Genomic DNA, 22,561 nt, shown 5'->3' with positions numbered 1-22,561 from the left:
AATCTATATTCAGGGAGCTGAAACTTAAGGATTGTTGCTAGGTCAGTGTGACAAAGAGTTGAACGATTTAGCAGTAGCTGGATTCATAAACCCCAAAAGAATAATGTTTTGGGAACTAAGAATCCAGCTGTTTATTGTTTTTTGTTGTAATGTTATCATTTTCTTTCATTTCTTTTTCCCTTCCCATCAGAAAAGTGATGGGAAGGGAAAAGGAAATGAATGTTATTCGATGACAAATCTTCGAATAACATGGGGAACGTGCCAATCGAGCCAATATATTCTAATTCTATTCATTTAGTTCTTGAATTGTTTACAGTAAAAACTATAGAAAAAGTTTTTTGTGACTATCTCAATTCATCAGAATTGATACATTAATTGTTTAAGCCTCCTCAAAAACAAAATCCTGGTTACGGGCCTGCCCCAAACTGCGTTGAATCAAAACCACTTTAGCTATTATGTAATGGATGTAAAGCGAGCAATTGAAATGCTTAGAAAGTGGATAAAAATGGGTATAGATATTAGCAGGGAGAATTGTTCCAACCAACATCCTATAACTGATCCCAAATATGTGAACTGTGTTGTATAAAACTACCCTACAAATTTGGTTGTTATACCGATAATGCTAGGTTGACTGTACTGCAATACTTTTTGTTCATTATGAACAATTTATTCGATGGATTCTCAGCATATATCAAATGTCAACGCAATGATCTTAAACTGTATAAAAAATTGCATTATGAAAAAACGACGTAAAATGACACATTGAATACATTCTTTTGAAAATTTAGATAGAAGCAATTTAGAGTGCTTTGTTTACACAGTACTTTTATCGCTGTCAGTTTTTCGAAAATTGGTAAAAATGGCGTCACCCGAAAAGCGACGTAGCGAATTGATGTTTCTCAATCACCTAGAAAATCCTCAACTCTCTCATCGGGACATCGGAAAACAACTCGGAATCGTGCAGTCAATGGTGAGTCATGTGATTAAACATTACTACCAAACTCTGAACATCCAACGAAAGAAGAAATGCGGCTAGAAGAAATGCTCCATTTTATTTGCCGGAGACGAACCACGGCGACTAGTATTTAGATCTATTGTGGTAATGCTCCATTAGTGATCATGATCACAAGCGTGTAGTAAAAGAGTTTAAGCGGAATCCAAATGCTACCTGAGATGAGGCCAAATAGTTGAATCTGGCCAAGTCTTTCGTTCAGAGAGCCAAGGACCGGGAGGGACTGCATATGTACAAAGTGCAGAAGGCTCCGAGCCGTGACAAACTGAAAAATACAGTGGGAATTTCACGGGCCCGTAAACTGTACAGTGTACACCCAGATACAGACGAAGCCCCATTAGATCATCATGTATGATGTGACATTCGTCAAGGCGGACTTCCGGTCGCTTCCAGAGCTAGTGTTATTCATCGTTCAGCACAAGTTTGGTATTCCGGAGGAAGTAAGGAAGCAGAAACTTTCAAAGATCGATAATAAATACATGATTTGGCAAGTGATCTGATCATGTGGCAAACAAAGTGCGTCGTTCGTGACTAACGGGACTGTAAACGGAGACCTCCTCAAGGAGTGTCTACAGAAGCATCTGATTCCTCTGTTGGAGCAACACGAGGGCCCTACGATCTTCTGGTCAGATCTAGCTTCGTGCCACTATTCAAATGTTGTCCTGGAGTGGTACGAAGCAAACGGGGTAACTTTCGTACCCAAGGACATGAGCCCCCCAACGCATCGGAACTAAGCCCATCGAAAAATATCATGAAGCGGAAACTACAGACGCATTCCCAAGGAGGTCAAATCTGACGAAGACATGATGAAAAAGTGGGTTTCCATACAAAAGAAGCTGCAGCCAGATATTGTACAGAACCTATTGAGTTAAGCGTAAGGTACGAGCGTACGGCTATGGTATTAAAGCTGAATGAAATAAATATTCCAAATCTATTTTATTCTCTGAAATTTTGAAAAGGATTGGTCCACCAAGTAATTTTCTACAGCGTTTTGTCCGTGATGCAATTTGATGTGTAATGAGTTGAATCGAAAAATCAAAGAAGAAAATAATTATCAGTCAATTTATTGTTCTTATACTGCATTCATGAAAAGGAAATAATAAACTTTTTATACAAATAGTGGTACATACGCACATTGTCAGTTCTTGTCAAAATCTTATTCGTTTGGATCTAAAACATTATGCCAATTAAATTTGATAAACTGTTGCAGAAACATAAGCCGAAAGTAAGATTTTGTTTTATAACAAACAACAGTAATTTATTTAACCTTATCAAACAGCAATCGTAAAAAATGGTGTTCCTTAACAACGCCGACGTATTTATAGTTTCCTTAACGATTCATTGCAAAACTTGCTCGTAGCCATAATTACCAGCACACTCCCCATCGTCTACAGCCGTAAAAAGAAACATGCAGCTGGTTATTCTCCTACTATCTTACCGGGTTCTTTTTTCTTCTGCCAACACAGAGTGCGGAGTGCAAACGATGGGTCGACCGGAAACGCGCATCGTGGGCGGAAAGAATGCCCCGTTTGGCCGGTGGCCCTGGCAGGTGTCGGTGAGGCGGACGTCTTTCTTCGGGTTCTCCAGTACGCATCGGTGCGGTGGGGCTGTGATCAACGACAATTGGATTGTCACCGCAGGCCATTGTGTAGATGAGTAAATGAGTTTAGCGTTATAAGTAGATTTAATCCCGAATCAAAGTTTGTGCTTAATTTGCTAAACATAGTAGCAACTCAGTTATTTAATTGTAGCACCATCACGAACCGTGCTGTTAATGTATGTTTTGCTGTTCTTTTTCCGTTTAATTTTCATTTAGCCTGCTAACGTCGCAGATACGAATACGGGTAGGCGAGTACGACTTTTCGCACGTGCAGGAGCAATTGCCGTACACGGAACGTGCCGTCGCGAGGAAGGTCGTACATCCCAAGTATAACTTCTTCACCTACGAGTTCGATCTGGCGCTGGTGAAGCTGGAACAGGCGCTGGTGTTCGCTCCACACATAAGCCCAATTTGTCTGCCGGGGACGGATGATCTGCTAATCGGCGAAAACGCAACCGTTACCGGCTGGGGGCGGCTCAGCGAAGGCGGAACGCTTCCGTCGGTGCTGCAAGAGGTAAGTTTCCGCCAGGGGAAAACTTTTCAAATTACTTCTCAAACAGAGTTACGCTAAATAATTGAAGCTGTTGTGCAAACAAACTTTCTCTGCGCTAGAGCAGAGCACATTCGAGTTCGAACAGGGAGCCGCATTGCTTGCTCGAGCATCATCATACTGCCACTTAATGCTTGCGCCATTACGCGTGGAGAGAATTGAAAATGTGGAGCTCAGTTTTGTTTACCCCGTTCATCGTTGTGGTGTTGAATTTGAAATGTTTCAAGTACTGGAAATTCGGCGTTGGTTTGGCCATTAAATCAACGAAATAATTCTTCTTGAGATACACCGAATCTACGAAAATAAATAAATCAATCACTTTCACTATCAGATAAGTACAAGTTAATTAAAACGAATCGAAAATTTGATATTTTGTAGATTTTATGCTGAATCTTTAAAAGCTACGAACATGTTATCTGTTTAATTCCGGATCTGTTCTTTTTAATCAAATGAATAACAAATTTTCTTTTTCTTAGTCATTGAGTTGTCGCGAAATTCTTTATGCACTTTACACTGAACAGTCTCATTTGGCCTCGTGAACAGCGTTGTAGCTCAAAAATGATACAGAATTATGAAAAGAGCTCTTCGCCTTCATCAACTTATGTACCCACCTCACATTGAATGCGATACATACCCAGTTTTTTGTTCGCATATAAAGAAGATTGCATATATGTATAGAATGCTGCACTAGCTTCTGGAAACAACCCATAGCAAGAACCATGCGTCTCCACTAGAGTAGAAGGTGAGAAAAGAGACACCATGTGGCTGCACCATTGCAAGAAAAAACGATTCAATGAAATGAACCTCCATTAAATTGTTCGTTTGACTCTTTCCATTATATGTGATGAGTTCAATTTCTCAAAATGATAAAAAACGTAGAAAATCGGTCGAATGTCACTTTTCTGTCAAAATAGTTCGCTATTATTAATTTCATGAAGTATAATCAATCACACGATAGGTTCAATATACCGTAAGAAAAATAGACGGTAATTGCCGTCTGATGATTTTGCAAAAAATCTGTATTAACTTTAACAATGTTTGGAATTGTCTGTATGACTTTATAAAGACATTTGTTTATTTGTTGTATCTTCACCAACAGACACCTATAAACTCCACGTATTTTGTGGGTTCCTTTGGCTTCCCCGCTTCCGGAATCTTCTTATAAAAGATCGACCGGCTTTTCCACGTACTCGCTGTACCGGTACCGCTTCGAATGAATCTCCCTTCCTGACTCCCAGTTTCTCAGCATGCCGCTCTTGAAACAAGGTTATTACCTCCTATGTTTTAGACGACAAAATATTAAAAAAATCAAGCCAAATTAATACGTTACATAATCTCTAAAACGGGTAGACTCAGACGGAAATCGTCCGGAACACTTACTCATGTGTTCGTTATAACCCAATGATTTTTCTATATTTCCTGATTGCGAGACAAACGACTTCGAACAAGCTTGCCCTGCTCGAGATAATTCGGTTGGTAGCGGCTCAGCATTAATAGCATTTTCCTCGCTTGATATGATCTTCTTCAAATGTGCCGCACTGCGCCTGTATTCCTTGTCAGACGAATTTGAACGAATCGTTATGTCAATTTCTTTCTTGCTAGTCACTTTATGTACTTCAGACGCGAAATCAGCACACAGCTTGTCATCTTTCTTGGTTCGTTTGGCGATGATTTCATATCTAACCTCAATGCTTTCTAATCTTGCTCTACGATGATAATCTGCATACAGCTATCCTTTCTCTTGCTCTATCATGTCCCGTTCTCTCATTCCTTCACCAAAATCCATTTTAGTACTTGGAACACTTGGTACTTTGGTGCGGATTCGACAGCCGAACATCAGTTCAGATGGTGATTTTCCACCTGTTGTGAGGTTGGAGGAATGGTGGCCATTATCTGCCCGTAGTACCTCAAGTACGCCATATTGCGAAAAAATGGTCAGAAGTTCCTTAACAGTTGATATGGTAGAAATTTCGAACATCACGACAATCTCCAAAAATCTACTATATAATAGTTAATGTATACCAATACATGTTCACCTTCCGAAAGTGGTCCTAAAAATCGATGACAACTTGTTCCCATGGGCGCGACGGGAGTGGTTTCCTAATCATTGGTTCTCGTCCTGGTCATACTAGTGAAGGTCTCTACCCCGTACAATTCGTGAATGCAGATATTCTGGCGCTAGCCCTCTTACCACTTTATGAATTAGGAGAATGGTGAGAAATGTAACACGTTGCCTCACCGAAAGCCAATGCAGTGCATCTAACATGGTTCGAATTGGTGCTTCTTCTGTTGCATCGTAGAACAAGTCTCATCACTTTGTTTTGCAACTTCTGAAGACGGTTCATCTGTTGTTCGTTAGCAAGGAATATTATAGAAGGGCAAAAATCAAAATGCGGCGATATTAATGTTTTGTACAGATAAATTCTTTGCTTAACCGACACAGAACTCCATATTTATTCGCGATCTTTTTGATAGTGTAGTCGATGTGTTTTTTTTTTGGAACTTAGATTTTCATCTATAATCACTCCCAGGTATTTTATTTCACTGACACGTTCTATCACAATTATTCCCGCATTAACACAATCACTGTTCATTGGCTTTTCCCAATCAATATGTATTTTGTTTTCGTCACGTCTAGTTTCAGTTTTTTAAATTTTAGCCAAGAACTCAAACTTTCTCGATCACCATTCAGTTTTTCAGTAGCAGCAATCAGCAAACAAGTTTATACCACAGTATTTTAGAATTTTACGCAACGTCTTTTCTCTAGGCTTTTCTTCCACTTGTCCAAAACCAGATTTAAAGCCGTTTTACAAGAATGGTTTTTTTCTATTACCCATTTGTTCTGGTGTTAGAAGCTTGTGTATTGAAACAAAATTTAGCAGTTATTCCTTAGCAATTAATTCCTACTATTTTTCGTAAAGAGGGAGCATGTTAATTGGCCTGAATTCTGCGTTATTTGTTCCTTGAGTTTTTTCAATTGGGACTACTATAGACTCCTTCCATGAACTGGGAAAAACTCCTGTCTTTAACGACTCGTTAATCGCGTCTAGTAGCATATTTCCAACACAGTCGAACGAATCTCTCAACACTCTGGAACTAATGCCATCCGAATCGGTTTTTGCATCTAATGACTAAATAACTGACCTTAGCTTTTGTAATGTTGTGGGTTCAAATTGCCCAAAACGTTGGTTCGTAAACATTCCACTAATCAATCGGGATTCCTCTGCATCATCGATTGAACTACTGATTTCTTTAACACTGTTAACGAGGTAGGCATTAAACTTTGTGCTACTATCAATTCCTCCTGTTCCTGTACCTCGATGCCGTCGAACATAATGGACTTGGGACGATTTCCCTCAGGTTTGATCAGTCGTTTCAAAATCCTCCACAATTCTGTACTGTTACTTTTATGCTCATCAATACTGCGTTGCACATATTCCTTTTTACTGACGCAGGGTACACGAATATTCATTGCGATATACTTTGTACACCGTCCACGCATAATTCGAGTTCTGCTGTCGATACGCTCTATATGCCTTATCCCGTCGTCGTTTCATCTCCAGTAGTTCCACACTGTACCATTTGCACGATTTCTTCGATTTGATGAACTGTACCAGCACTAATGTGTCCACCGATTTCTTCAAGATCTCGATCAAACAATCAGCCTTCTCATGTAGACCGCCAAGACTAACTTCGTAGTTTATGTTTTCCTTCAACAACCAATTTAACCCCTCACGCGAGTAATTTTTCCAGTACTCTATCTATTATGTACACAGAAAAAAATATTTTGTAATTTTAAGTTTATTTTTATGCACATATTTGGAGCATGAATATAAATGTAAAATTAAGTTCCACCACAAATACATACGACTTGTCGTGCTTTCTTCAACAAATTTTATTAGAATTTTACACGTGGATTGAAAATTACAGTTTCTTTAAACGGAAAACCAATGCACTTCAATGTATTTTTACTTGAAAACTGCTGTAAAATGAATGACATGTAATATTACACGAATGAAAGTGTAAAATTATATGCTGTTTGATGCTCTAATTGATTTTAACGTAATTTTCAATCAAATTTTTAATTCAATCGTTGTATGTTTACATTCGTATTGATTTACATGTCGTTTAAATTTCATTATTTTTTGGTGCGTAGGGTTTGGGGCTGTTACCAATGTGCATCCTCGACATGATTTGACGTATTTCCTGCTGATCCATTTTCGGCCACCACACGTTGGCCCGTAAATGACCCTTCATGATTCTTATTCCCGAATGATCTTCGTGTGCCAGTTGTATGACTCGATGCTGCAGTATGCTTGGTACTACAATTCGATCCACTCCCTACAATACACCATCAACTTGGCTGAGCTCCTTATATATCATTTTGAACGGTAGAGGTAAATCATCACAGCACCCAGTTTCCAAAGCTTTCACAACCTTTTGAATTTCGTCATCTTCCGTACTTGCTCTTTTTATCTCTTCCCACTTCTAGGCAGTAGCTATTGCAGTAGAGATGGGCGAAACAGTTCACTTCGAAGAACCATTCCCGACTGAACAGTGCTGTAAAAAGAACTAGTTCAGATGAACCGTTCTTCCGTTCAGCTGATATTTTACTTGTATCTAGCGAATGTCTCTCACAACATTCGATTCTTGGAGAGGAACCAAACAGATGGTGCCCAAACTATTATACCCCTGTATGCTTAACAAGTTCATCAAGGGTAGCGATTTCTTCATGATGTATAACTAGAGAAATAGAGAATGTGATGAGTCGTTCTTCGCCGGTTCCATTCTGGGAGAGCACAGAGAGCGGTTTGTGGGACGGCAAGTCGGTTCATTTTCATTCGTTCGCCTAAAAATCGGTCCGAGAAATTCGCCAAACGGCTTTGGGTCAGGTTCAGTTCATTCGCTTTGAAGAGAATTGAGAACTACCGTTCTTTTAAAAAGAACTTCCGTTCGCTCATTCTCTTCGAAGAACCAGTTCACTTGAACCGTTCGCGAACGAATGGCCCATCTCTATATTGCAGCAGATGCAACAATTTCACGCACCAGAAGTTCCTTATTTTTATCAAATAGCCTATATTATGAATTATTACGGGTAAATTTCGACTTATTATCCTAATATTTCCATCCAATTATTGTCTCTGTATTATAGAGTCAATAATTCGATGGAAATATTAGGATAACAAGTTTAAATTTACCCGCAATAATTCATAATCTGACGTCCCCCTGGGGGTGAATTCACCCCCGGTTGAAAAACATTGGCCTAGATAGTAACTATATTCATTTGTCCTGGAATATACTTTACTTTGTACTTGAATCCTTGTATTCGTAGTACCCAACGCTCGATACGGGCACATGGACGGGAAGCTGGGGTGAAAAGATACGTCAAAGCTTTACAATCTGTCATCAGTTCAAATTCTCTACCAATTAAGTATTACTGAAAACGTCAAACAATCCACACTAAAGCAAGTGCCACTTTTTCTGTTTGGCAGTACCATCCTTCCGCATTTGTCAGCGATTTGGACGCAAAATAGATAACCCGTGCCTCATTCACGATGTATGTTTGGACGGCTCCCATCGCATAAGGACTCACATCCGCAACGACTGATGTTCTATTGTCCGATTTATTAAATCGAAGACAGCTGGCATTTGCAAGTCTTGCTTTTGTTTCCCGAAAAGAAGATTCCTCTGAGTCGCCCCAAAAGAAATTAATCGCCTTTTTCGTTAACTTTCGCAGAGGCTCGTCAATTGTAGTCAAATTTGGTATAAATATTCCCATATAATTGGCAAGCCTAGAAAGCTTCTCACTTCGCTTTCATTAACTGGTTGCCGAAAACTCACAACTGCATCTCGTTTCGTGTCAGGGAGAATAATTCCTTGCTGGTTAATTCTAAAGCCTAAGAAATCGTATTCTGTAACTCTAAATCGGCATTTGTCCCAGTTGAGAACCAGGGGACTTCGAAATGTGTCCATGTTTTCCACAGGAGAAACAAGTTATGCCCGTTTCGCTTTTGTTCCAAGTAGGTTTGTTATGAAATCGTCGCATGATGCGGTCTTGCTTGCGTTCCTTTATGGTTCTAGCGATTTATACCTTGTGAACAACATGATCAGGTTGGTTATTGAAAGAATCACCAAGCCACTCCTTTTCTTGGATTCGAACGTTTTCCATGGTTACACCTAGAGCTTCGATGTCAGCATAAGATTGATCCAAAATCCTACGACGAAGTTAGTTTGATGCATGGCCTTCTACGATAACATCGATTAGCATCGTCTTTTCTATCACACATCTCACCACCAGTTCACACCACATTTCAGTTTACACTACGAAGTGAAATTTTACACAGCACATGATTTTCTCGCGTTGGTTGATAAGAAAGTTTTTCTTCAGCGCGCAAACAGTCACAAGTGCTCAGATTCAGTGAAAAACTTCGTGTTTAACCATACTCATTTTGGGAAGTAAGCTTCAATGCTACAACCAGAGTTATCAATATGTGCTGTACAATATCCTAATAGAAGCTTATTACTGACAGAAAATTGAATCTTTTTCCAAGATTTTTCTCTTTCTACATGTTCCAACACCTACCAACGACCGACACAGCCCCATGTACGTGCTCTAGGCAGAAGAGGCGAAACAACTCCGATTTCGATTGCATTGACCACGAACGAAGCGGTTGAGTGTAACTCCGGCACACTTACTACTGCAGTCTGTTTAAATTGCTTTTTATTTGTTTGATCTCTTCCATTGCTTGGTTTTGACCCACCCCCCCTTCCACCACAGATTGCAGCATCAGCCGTGCCTTTCTGGGATCATCCTTTCGTCGAGTAGGAAGTCTCGAAGAAAAATAATCTTCAACATTCGCCACTAGGCCGGCCGGTCAGACCAGTCTGCCGAGTCAGCAGCACCCGTGGGAACTGAGGGATGCAGGCAAAAAGTTAGACCTGCTGTGAAAACAAAGCAAATGTTGCTCCTGGCAGAGTTCGAAGGATGGAAAAAGTTATCCGTTTTCATCACGCTTTTGCCCAACGCCGACCGGTGTGTGACTGAGGGGGGAGGGCACAAGTTGCGACATATTGGGAAGGAAAAGTTTCTTGGGTCACGAAATAAGAGATAAATTTGCTGATGATTCGTTGATTGCTGGTGTAAGTTGGCAATATAACTACTGTGTAGTTTGTCGTATTGATCTTGTATTTAGTAAATTGTATTTTGTAAATAAAACATTCAGGTGCAGCGGTGTCGTAGATTACGTTAGATACGAGGGACAATTTGACCGTTGGTTACTGGTAGTACACGATAGTTTATTGTTTTTGTGACTAATACCTGGTACCGTTTGCACCTTCCACCTTCCACCTTCAGTTTTAACAGACAATTCTTAGTGTACACGACAATTTTTTTGTTTCGATTATAGAGGTTTTAACCTTAAGGTTAGAAAAATCTCTTGTGAAAAATTTCTAACCCTAAGTGTGGGGCCGGGACTCGAACCCAGGTGCGCTGCGTACAAGGCAATCGATTTACCAACTACGGTATGCCCACCCCCTACACGACAATTGAAGAGTTAATGCTCCAGCCCTATTCACACTGGCCATTATTCCTAGATTGGGTTCGGATGTCTTCACATGTACTAGTAATCTGAGGTGCTAATTTAAACTGATGTTTCGTTGTCTGGTTCGTTCTGGTAATTCAAGAATCAGAACATGATAGCTCACATGACACGTTCCCCTGCCGTACAATATCTTCTCATCATTTCTTCTATGGTAAAGCATTGGGTAAGAGGAAATAGGAATAGTATCGGCTCGAAATCATTGAGTTAAGGACGAACGAACATTGGTGCGTTAATCGAAAACGAAAAAAGCAGTATTTTTCCCACACTGTGTGTTAGAACTTCATGTAAATCAATAGGCTTATGTAGAATATTCTATAGCTGAATCGTTTTTGTGAAGATCTAGTATACGATGTGGAAAACAACTGCTTTTTTCGTTTTCGATGCATCAATGTTCGTTCGTCCTTAACAGTAGAACATTTACTCCAGGAGGCACAAGAAATATTATATTATAACATAGACGGAAAATATTAACACACCCGAGAGGACTACGCTTCAATTTTTAAAACCTTATGAAATAAATAAACCATCAACACCCCGAATAAAACTTAAACCTTTCACGCCATTTCATGAACGCCATAGTTAGTTCATTTATTGTTTTAGAAGATTAATTTTCATTGAACGATCATCGATACTGCAGAAATACAGCAGCTGTACTTAGAGTTTCCTTGACTTCCTATGGATTAGTATTGGACATCTTAGTTTCATCGAGGCTAAATTATTCGACAATAAATCGGAATAGAAAAGAGTCAACCGTATTTCAAAAGATATAGCCAATCAACCCAAAGAGCTCATGGTCAATTAGAAATGTCCAAGATATATAACACTTTTCGATTATAAAATACTATTTTTTCGTGTTTATTTGACATAGCTCAACGCGTTAGCATAACTGAGCCGTGCATCTTATGTTTTTACAAAATGAAAAATATTAAATCTCTATACCATCGTCTGGTCTAGTTGACACAATTTACCGCTGCATGTTGATCTCTTCTTTCTTGGCAGTGAAGCTGCAATGTTTGCTGCACTGCACTGAGGATCAATCAGTCAGCCTTCTCTAGCGTTATTATTTCGTCATCGGTACTGCTTTCTTGCTGTACACGGTCTAATGTTATTGTTTGTTTCGTGTTCTTATTGGTCGTAATTGTATTATGTTTAAAAAAATGCAGAAGAAACTCTTTGGTTTTTGTCAATAAGAGCCTTAAAAAAAGAAAACTTTTCAAATGTCACTACATCATGGAGAAACTATCAGTGAAAAAGTTTTTCTAACAATAACTTTAAACATGTTTTTAAATTTCATACTAATTGACAGCCCAAACTGTAATTTTATGATATAATAAGATTCCAAGTGTCATTTCAAACCATTTTTTTTAACTGAATTCTTCCAAAATATGATAGTTTTCGATATATTTGAAATTTTGTTTCTATAAAACCGATTGGTTAGTGCAATTATGTTCTTTTCATAAATTACACTAGTTTACAGCATTTCTGAACTCAATAAGCTGGGGGTAATTTTCGATGTAAAATCTTATTCTGAATCCGAAAATGAAGTTAAACAAATTTTCAGTAGAACAGTTTTCGAGTTACAGTAACAAATGAATTTCGCCTTTAAAATAAAATATACGTTTAGTAAAATCCGAATATCTTCGGTTTTAGTGCATCGATATGAAATATTATTATGTCGAATTAAAGATAATTGAATGCACTTTCGGTCGTTTGAACATTATGTTATAGTGCGACTACTGGTTCTGGCGTTATTCACGTCAGTTTATTGAACTTTTTCTTCATTTCTCCTCATTTTTTAAAGAAAAATGAGCGTTTGGCCAATATTTTGGGCAAGATGAAGGAATCCTAAAAATATTTTTTATAGAAAATTAAAGCCTGCCTGAAAATAAGTACTTATTAGTTTAAATCGGATAAAAATTGTGAAAGTTATCCAATTTTTTGCAGAATGGAAATTTCTGAGTTCCTCTGGGTCAACTTATTGAACCGTCTCGATTCGAATTTTTCTAGGGCTTGTTTTTTAATATATGAGGGACTCTTTGTTAGAATTCTGCTAAACAAGTAAATTGAAGAATTTTGGTAGAATTTAATACTCGTTTATCCACATGATTCAATACTTCTGTTAACAATTATTTCAGGCTCAGTGGAGTAATGCTATCATAAAATTGGCATTAAAAATACGCATAATATTTACATGTGTCATACAGAATCGTATATGTACACTGATAATATAAATTCTTAAATATAATGAAGTCGATCATGCAATGCACGAATTCATTTGTTGTTTTCTGCAACGAAGTATTTTCGTGCATTGTAAATAGTAGGTTTCGTTCATTTCATGAACAAGGATGGCCGCTTGGTGAACGAAAGCTTCCGTAAATTTTACACATTTAATATGCACTGCACGAATGTTATCGTTGATAACAACATTATTTTTCGTGAATGAAACGAAATGTTTTGTTTATTTTATTTATTTATTTATTTATACTGGTCTTCGATTTTCTCGTACAGACAGGTCCTTAATTAATAATAATTCTATGTTTAAAGGTAGTCTTAGCAATGTTAAAATCATACTTGTCAGCTACATCATTAAAATTACGACAGCATACATTGAACGGATTGTTTTGTGAAAAAAGAGTACGATACATCGGTAACCGAAAGAAATCAGTTCGTCTGGTGGGTCTAGGTGGTACGTTGAATCGGAGCTGGCTCAGCAACTCCGGGCTATCTATATTGTTTTCCAGAAGATCGAACACGAAGAGCCGTTGCAGCATTATCCTCCGACTTGCAAGAGTTGGCAAACGTAGAAGATTGCATCGATGTTCATAGGGCGGTAGACGAATAGGATCAGTCCAAGGTAGTAACCGCAGAGCGTAACGAACAAAGTGACGCTGAATTCGTTCGATGCGATTAATTTGAACAGCATGGTAGGGTGCCCACACAAGCACGCCGTACTCCAGGATGCTACGCACGAGTGCACAAAATAGCGTTTTTAGGCAATAAATATCGCTGAATTGCTGCGTGTTTCGCTTAATGAACCCCAGCACGGCATAGGCCTTGGCTGTAGTCATTGCAATGTGCTGCGCGAAATTTAGTTTGTTATCGATGAGAATGCCTAGGTCCTTTATCGTATTAACTCGGTTGATACTGCTTTCTGCCATTCTATAATCAAATGTCAGGACATGCCTGTTTCGACAGAACGATATCACATTGCACTTTTGCACATTTACTTCCATCCCGTTATGAGTACACCAATTTAGCAGCATATCAATATCAGCTTGAATAGCACAGCAATCGACTGCCGACGCAATTACACGGAAAAATTTCAGATCATTAGCAAACATATACTTAGGAGACTGTATAGCGGAGCACAAATCGTTTACGAATAAAATAAACAGTAGCGGGCCCAAATGACTACCCTGAGGCACACCCGACTCTATCACAAACGGAGATGATCTCGTTTCATCTATGCGCACAAAAGCACTACGCTCGGTGAGGTATGACATTATCCACCGTGTCAACCACTCAGGAAGTCCCATGCGCTCAAATTTGGCCACGATTAACAAATGAGGCACCCTATCGAACGCTTTTGCAAAATCAACGTAAACGGCATCAACCTGCTGACGTTTTCCAAGCGCGCTACTAAGTGACGAAACGTACGCCATAAGATTAGTACTCGTCGAACGTTTTTTCACAAATCCATGCTGCCACTCGGAAATGATGTGGTGAACCTTCGGGTACAGCAAATCATGAACGAGGCTTTCAAAAATTTTCGGTAAGCAGCTCAAAATTGAAATGGCTCGATAATTTTCAACATCGTGGATGCTACCTGCCTTGTGGATCGGTGTAATAGATGCTGTCTTCCAGACACTCGGGAAAATTCCTTCGGACAATGACCTGTTGAAAATTATACTCGCAGGAACAGCCAACGTTACAGCACAGCTCTTGAAGAAGATAGGCGGTAAGCCATCCGGACCAGCACCCTTAGAACCATCAATAGACTGCAACTTCAGCTCCACATCACGCGGCGAGAAATTGAATAGCGACATATTCAAATCGAACAACGGCAGGCTATTCAAATACGCTTCAGACAAAGGTGGTCGGTTATTACTTTGCACACTTTGAAAAAAGGATGAGAATAGATTTGCCGATTCAATCGGGGACTCGGCTGTAATTGCGTTGTAACTAACACGTTGTGGGATTCCGGACGACTGCTTACGGCTTCTTACAAATGACCAAAATGAATTTGGGTCCTGCTTCAGGTTCTCCTCCGTGCGATGAATATAGCAACGAAAGCAATGCGCAAGCAAAGAGTTATATTCGCTCTCAATGGCATGCAGCTCAGCTTTGTGCCGATCATCTCTCCAGCGAAAGTATCGTTTCCTAACCTTGCGAAGACGGTTCCGTAGATTCTGTAGCTCGTTATTCCACCAAGGCTGCTTTTTACCATGCGGACGACGAGGTCGCTTCACAGGAACAACATCACGAAATATTGCATACATTTTGTCATACATATTTGTCACAGCTTCATTAACACTGCAACCAACAAGAAATTCCTCCCAATGAACTTCGGCGAACAATGTGTTGAGCCTCTCGAAATCACAGCGGGTAAAATCAAAGCCAAGGGAATCAACAACAATACCAGGAGCGTTTTGCTTAATAACGTCAAGCTCGAATAGCAAGATAAAAGGCCGGTGATGTTGGTCGATCTTTAGCAATGGTAACGGTGGCTCACACAATTCAACACAATCAGTGTCACTAATGAACGCTAAGTCAAGAAGTCTCGCGTTTACGTTTTCGAGATCGTTTATCTGAGACATTCCGTTTGCCAAAACCGACTCAACCAAGGATATTTCCTGTTCAGATGAAGCATTTACCGGTATCATACAGTTTAAATTTTCATCCGACATCCAACGTAATTGAGGGAGATTATAATCCCCAACAGTCAAAACCACACCACGATCACCCGCAAGATCAATTAATTTTTTTTACACATATTGCATGTTGCTCGTACAACAGGGGCTCACTGTTGGGCGGCAGATATATACAGCACACTATCATATCAAAGTTTGGTGATGAGATGCGAACGATAATTTGCTCCAATTGATCACAGTCAGCAATACAAATAGCAGAGCTCTGAAGGCCGTTTTTTACTGCTATCAGGACCCCCCCTCCTCGTCTGTGCTGGCTGGTTTGGGGGTTTCTATCACAACGGTAAATAGTATAGTTCAGAGCTAGCTCAGAGTTTGAAACGTCGTTATTCAGCCAAGTTTCAGTAAAGGCAATAACGTCATAATCGCACTGAGAAATATTTAATAGTAATAAATTTGTCTTCGTCCGGATTCCACGAGTGTTCTGATAATAAAGCGAGATTGGACGGTAACTTTTTTCACGATTCGGACCACGTCTGTTGGAGTTGGTAGCAGAAAACTGATGTGCAGACGGAGGTGTGCGGATGCAGGTTAAATCCGCTGGTAATTCTTGAGCATCAGTAGAACTTTCTGTGTGACAGTAGGAACGTGCGAAGAGTGGCTTATTGTGATTTAGTGTCTGCTGGTGTTGGCAAGAAGCGAAAAATATTACGTGTGTTCGACGATGGCTGGAAATCAAATGGTCGGAAAACAATTCCCTTCTGCCATGTTGATTTGGATAGGGATAAATCTTTCAGCTGCAAATCAATACCAGCCTTGAACGATACGAATGAAAGTTCATCAAGTGTTCTGCCTTTAGGTACAAGTTTAACAACGTTCACAGCTGTGTCTGTTTTCAAATTGTTCCTGATCAGCTTTTCGATTTGATGCACTGTTGCCTGAGGATCGAAACCAGATAAGTACAGCCAAAACTGTTTATCCTTTTTAGCTGCCACCAATGGTATAGCGTCGTCCGGTTCGATATCTTTAGTACCTTCAAAAATGTTATCGCGGTGCGGTGGTTCATCCGGGAGTAATAGCCGTGGTCTCTTGCGTGAATTTGGGTTTAGTTGTGTTCTACGTGGTGTGGTGGGAAAGGGCGTTCGCTGAAGTATTGTATTGATTTTCGTGGTGTTGAGTGCAACTTCATTCCTCAGTTCGTCCAGCACCTTGTTTTGCTCTTCAACCATTGACTGCATAGCGTTGTTCGTCGATACAATAACTTGACGAAAGCAAGCATTTGCCATCATTTTTGTACAAGCTTTGCACATCCAAAACAATTGTGAACATCCAGATACAGCGTCACGAATTTCCGCTGACTGGTGAGCACATTTGAGGTGGAAAGATGATTTACAAAAGCCATTGCAAACTATTTCATCTGCCTCGTCAATACTGCGAGTACAAGCACAACAAAAAGGCTCCACGTTTGTGTATATTACGAACCATTTCGTTGATCGCACCAATTCATTTAGTTTATTTTAGAAAAGTTTTCAGTCGATCTTTTGGGATCGATGTTTGACAACATTGATTTTTTTAAATTTCAAAAAATCGATGTGGCCAAATCGATTTTATTGTAGTACGAAGACATGACCGCTTGATGAACGAAAGTTTTCGTAAATTTTACTTATTTAGTTTGCATTGCACGAATGTTATCGTTGATAACGACATCATTTTTCGTGAATGAAACGAAATATTTAGTTTATTTTAATAAACGTTTATGTATATTACGAGCGATTTCATTGCTCACACGAATTTATTTCGTTCATCTTAGGAAAGTTTTCGTATTTATTAGCATATTATTTTTTCAATCGATATTTTAGGATCGATGTTTGACAACAACGATTTTTCAACTAACTAAAAGGATCGATCTAGCAAAATCGATTTTATTTCAACCTGCTCACCTCTATTGAGGACTAGATAGATTGTGGTGTGAAGTAATGGTCGCTTGATGAACGAAAGTTTCCGTTAATTTTACATATTTGGTGTACATTGCAGGAATATTATCGTTGATAACGACATTATTTTTCTTGAATGAAACGAAATGATTCGTTTATTTCAATAAATGATGAGCGATTTCGATGGTTCGATGGCCGCGCGAATTCATTTCGTTTATCTTAGAAAATTTTTCGTATTTATTAGCCTCTTATTGTTTTCAGTCGATCTTTTGGGATCGATGTTTGACGAGATCGATTTTTTTTAATTTAAGAAAATCGATGTGACCAAATCGATTTTATTGTGATACGAAGAAATGGACGCTTGATGAACGAAAGTTTTCGTAAATTTTACTTATTTAGTGTACATTGCACGAATATTATCGTCGATAACAACCTTGTTTTGGTGAATGAAACGAAATGTTTCGTTTATTTTAATAAACGTTTATGTATATTACGAACGATTTCGTTGGTCGCACGAATTCACTTCGTTCATCTTAGAAAAGTTTTCGTATTTATTCGCATACCTTTTTCATTCGATCTTTTAGGATCGATGTTTAACAGAGGCAACAACGATTTTTTAATACTATTCTATTCTATTCTATTCTAACCCTTACACAGCCAGTATTGAAAAGCATCCTGGAAAACAGTACAGTTATTCTATAGTGTTTTTCTTGTCAATATTAATATTTGAAGCATATTTTCATATGTCGCAAATATTAAAACGGCCAGGCCTATTGTGCAGAGTTGGGTTTAAAGATGATTCAAAATTAAACGGCAATTAAATTATTCAAATAATGAATAATTTGATTAACGAATAATTTGAATCTTAAAGGAGGAAGAAACGAGGACAACCGTACCAACCGTTTCCGTTTGAAGGGGATATGATAAATCGTTGGGAGTGACTTTGCTAAGAAGGTTATTGTCACTCTTTTGGTCCTTTGGAATGGGACAGAGGTATTTACACCTTGCCCTGGCTAATAAGCCTAGGATAAAGCGCCTTTACTCGCTCATTAAACTTTTATCTTTAAATTCTCGACAAACATATGATTAGGTTTATGATTAGGGCTCAACCCAACACAATCGCTGACAGCAAACAAAAGAGAAAAGTTTTCTCTTTCGTTGACTGCTATGCATCGTGCTTGGGTAATAACGGTTCCTTCAGAACTTCCCGTGAAAGTGAATTCCAACATCCGGCCTTTGAGCCTCAATCAGATATTTGTCGAGAATTGAGGTAATTATTTTTATATTATTAAGGAAAACAACGAAAACACCATAAGAAAAATTACTTTTCGCGGCTACAGTACTATTGACTTAAAATTGGGCAGATAAATTAGAAAAGTTATTGTGACAACATCGCCTGTTTCGCAACCAAGATCAATCCATGGTTTAATAGACTTTTAAACTCTTTGACACTCCATAAGACACACATTGACCAACGCGACACATAACCGTATGTTCATAAACTGACTTAAATAAACATCTGAATGGTGCGATAATAGTGAAACATTCAAACTTGTGATACTTAGCTGATTTCGTTAAACCTCATATGCCACGCTAGTAGAACACATCCAAGTGTGAGCCGAAATTCCAGTCGCTTCATCTCATCGGTAATCTGAGCATTCTGGACAAAATATTCTGCTTTCAGTCTCAAATTCTCTTTCCAAATCTTCTATTTTCTCTTTTAATGTATCACAAAGAACTTCTTTCAACGGTTTCGATTCTGGCCTGAATACCGCAATTAGGCGTACACAAATTAACAATATCCGATAAAAGCAGGTACTAATTCCACACCAATCTGTACAACTTAAACGGTAGCTGGTTTAGAAAATATTTAGTTAATTTTAACTTTTATTTGTATTCATGAGAATTTGTTTAACGCAGATGGAAGCGTGTCAAAAATTTTCACGTCTTCCGTTGTTCACTGTCTACTTTGATCCTTCAGAGGAAACAACGATTTTTTAACTAACTAAATGGATCGATCTGGCCAAATCGATTTTATTTCAACCTGCTCACCTCTATTGAGGACTAGAAAGATTGTTGTGTAAAGAATTATCTAGTGTACATGGAACGAATGTTATCGTTGATAGCGACATTATTTTTCGTGAATGAAACGAAACGATTTGTTTATTTCAGTGAATGTTTGAGTATATTACGAATGACTTCGTTGGTCACACGAATTGTTTTCGTTCATCTTAGAAAAGTTTTCGTAATTATTATCGTCACATTTTTTCATTCGATCTTTTGGGATCGATGTTTGACAACACCAATTTTTTTTTTAATTAAAGAAATAGATCCGGCAAAATAGATTGTATTGTGGTATCTAGAAATGGCCGCTTGATGAACGAAGGATTTCGTAAATTGTACTTATTTAGTGTACATTGCACGAATGACGTCGTTGAAAACGACATTATTTTTCGTCAATGAAACGAAATGTTTTGTTAATTTTATAAAATGTGTGTGTGTGTGTGTGTATTACAAACAATCTCGTTGGTCGCACGAATTCATTTCGTTCATCTAACAGAATTTTTCGTATTTAATAGCATATTATTTTGACATTGCGTCGGCAGAGAAAAACTCAAACTTATTCATACAAAACCAATGAGCTTTCACGATGGCTCAACTGAATCCGTACTGCTCCAGTTTCTGGATTAACTGGAAGCAAAAGAGGTTCAGAAAATCTTCCTGCAACCGGCAGACACGGCGTTCGGTCTTGCAGCATTCGGCCTAGCATTATTTGATGAGTAGTTCAATGACCCATGTTGTCTAGAAAAAATAAGATCATTACATGTACTACTTTTCAATTCACGAGCATTTTCGCAATTCGGGTGGCTAAACCCTGGGGTACCTAGAGTCCAACAGGGCTAACCCACAATTCACACATCCTTTCCTTATCTCTCTTTTTAGAGTTATGGTGTCTTTGACAAAGTTGTTGTATGACATCTAGCACTATATTTGATAATTTCATATTAGTTCAGAATTCAGTCGCTAGGGCGACGCTATCATCATTGTTTAATGGAACGAGATAGAAAGATGGTGTCTACAGCAAAGTTGTATATCGGGTAATTATAAATACATATTCTGAAGACACCAACTTTGTAGGTCCTACAGGTTTTGACATATCAACTAACCCACAATTCACACATCCTTTCCTTATCTCTCTTTTTAGAGTTATGGTGTCTTTGACAAAGTTGTTGTATGACATCTAGCACTATATTTGATAATTTCATATTAGTTCAGAATTCAGTCGCTAGGGCGACGCTATCATCATTGTTTAATGGAACGAGATAGAAAGATGGTGTCTACAGCAAAGTTGTATATCGGGTAATTATAAATACATATTCTGAAGACACCAACTTTGTAGGTCCTACAGGTTTTGACATATCACGCATTTTTGAGAACATAACCTGTAAGTAAATATTTAACGAAAACATTCTCTATCTCAAAACGTATAGGACCTACAAAGTTTGCATCTTCAGCAGATGTGTTTAAAATCTAAATCAACTAAATAAAGCGCTAAGTGTCATATAGCAACTCTTACGAAGACACCTTAACTCTATAACGAAAGATAATAATTGATTCGACGTTTTTTAACTTTCCGACCACAATGTACCGTTTTTCTCTTAATCCCCTATTGCTCGGTGAACTTTCAATGTAGAGACATGACACATTCACTGGAGTTTTCAAAAAAATTATGCTCAATAATATACATTTGTGCAAGAAATATATATTAGTTAGAAAATAGCCATACATAGTAAGTGTATGAGCGGCCCTTACCGTCAGGATCGATTGTGTGGGCCGAAACGTCAACGTACAATGCAATCTAACTAAAAACAGTATTAGAGTAAAGTGCCTATTTTCACCATACTAAGCAGGGTGCCTTACTAATTTATTAATTTCTCGGCCTACAATCAATGGAATGCGTAAAAATTGACATCAACAGCTTTGCCTTGTTGTTAAGAACCAATATAATAACACAAAAGCGCTGAAAACAGTGAAATTCTCGTGTTTGAGCTCAACGAAAACTTGAATCGAAAGCCCCTATTGTTGCGCTACCATTAGACTCAATGCGTTGAATAAAGATGGCAGACACTGCTCTAACCAACGGCTTCAAATGGGTAGGGTGATAATAAAAACATGGCGAAAATGGGCTCATCACCCTATATCGAGTTCACTGATAGGTAAGCTACAACATAAAATTTATTGATTGCGAATCGATTAACTACTTTTTCTTAAAAACTCGAAAAACGAACGAGAAAAGTGGAATTTCCATAAGACTCAATGTGCGGTTAGTCCCTTTTGGACGCCAGCTAGTACTGGGGTTAACTCCATGGTCAACTTTGACTGCTAATAGCAAAAAATCTTAAAATTATTTTCAAAACTCTTAAATGGCTGTACACGTGGATTACTTAGAACTATTAAAAAATGCAAAAAATATACTTTCTTGAATGAGACTAAATTTAAATACTGAGTCATAAAATTATTTAAGCATTGAAATTACTTTTGGTACGAAATGACTTATTCGGCGAAATGACCCATTCGGCTAAATAGCCCATTCGGCGAAATGACAAATGTACTTGATACGTTGCTACACCTGAACAAATAATTCAAAAAACTTTTCGTTTATAGTACGTGCCTACCGAATATTGGTTCGGTCATAAAAATTTCAAAAAAAATCTAGGGTCCCTGTATGAACGCAAAATGATAGTTCTTGCATTAGGTTCTCTTTTTCAGAGTATCGAAAAGTGCCAAATATAGCCAATATGGTCAATGGTGCGTGTTATAATCACAAAGTACACAAACTGTATTTTAGACTATTTTCCCCGAAGTTTTTTTTAAATTTCGATTATAGAGGTTTTGACCTTAAGGTCATTCGCCTCTTTGGGTTAGAAAAATCTCTTATGTAAAATTTCTAACTCTATGTGCGGGGTCAGGACTCGAACCCAGGTGCGCTGCGCAC

At 38.4% G+C, this 22,561-nt stretch overlaps 1 protein-coding gene across 3 annotated transcripts in view; it reads left to right on the top strand.

Annotated features, from left to right (window-relative positions):
• The window catches only part of LOC131683577 (serine proteinase stubble), a 258,242-nt gene that overhangs the window by 183,514 nt on the left and 52,167 nt on the right, over nt 1–22,561 (top strand). For all 3 annotated transcript variants that reach the window (XM_058965670.1, XM_058965669.1, XM_058965668.1), the window contains exons 8-9: nt 2,479–2,668; nt 2,829–3,126. In XM_058965670.1, the coding sequence (XP_058821653.1) occupies nt 2,479–2,668; nt 2,829–3,126 (488 nt within the window). The remainder of the gene's footprint in view (nt 1–2,478; nt 2,669–2,828; nt 3,127–22,561) is intronic.

Source organism: Topomyia yanbarensis, chromosome 2 (genome assembly GCF_030247195.1).
Source record: "Topomyia yanbarensis strain Yona2022 chromosome 2, ASM3024719v1, whole genome shotgun sequence".
Taxonomy (NCBI): domain Eukaryota; kingdom Metazoa; phylum Arthropoda; class Insecta; order Diptera; family Culicidae; genus Topomyia; species Topomyia yanbarensis.
This window is presented reverse-complemented; position numbering and strand designations above follow the sequence as displayed.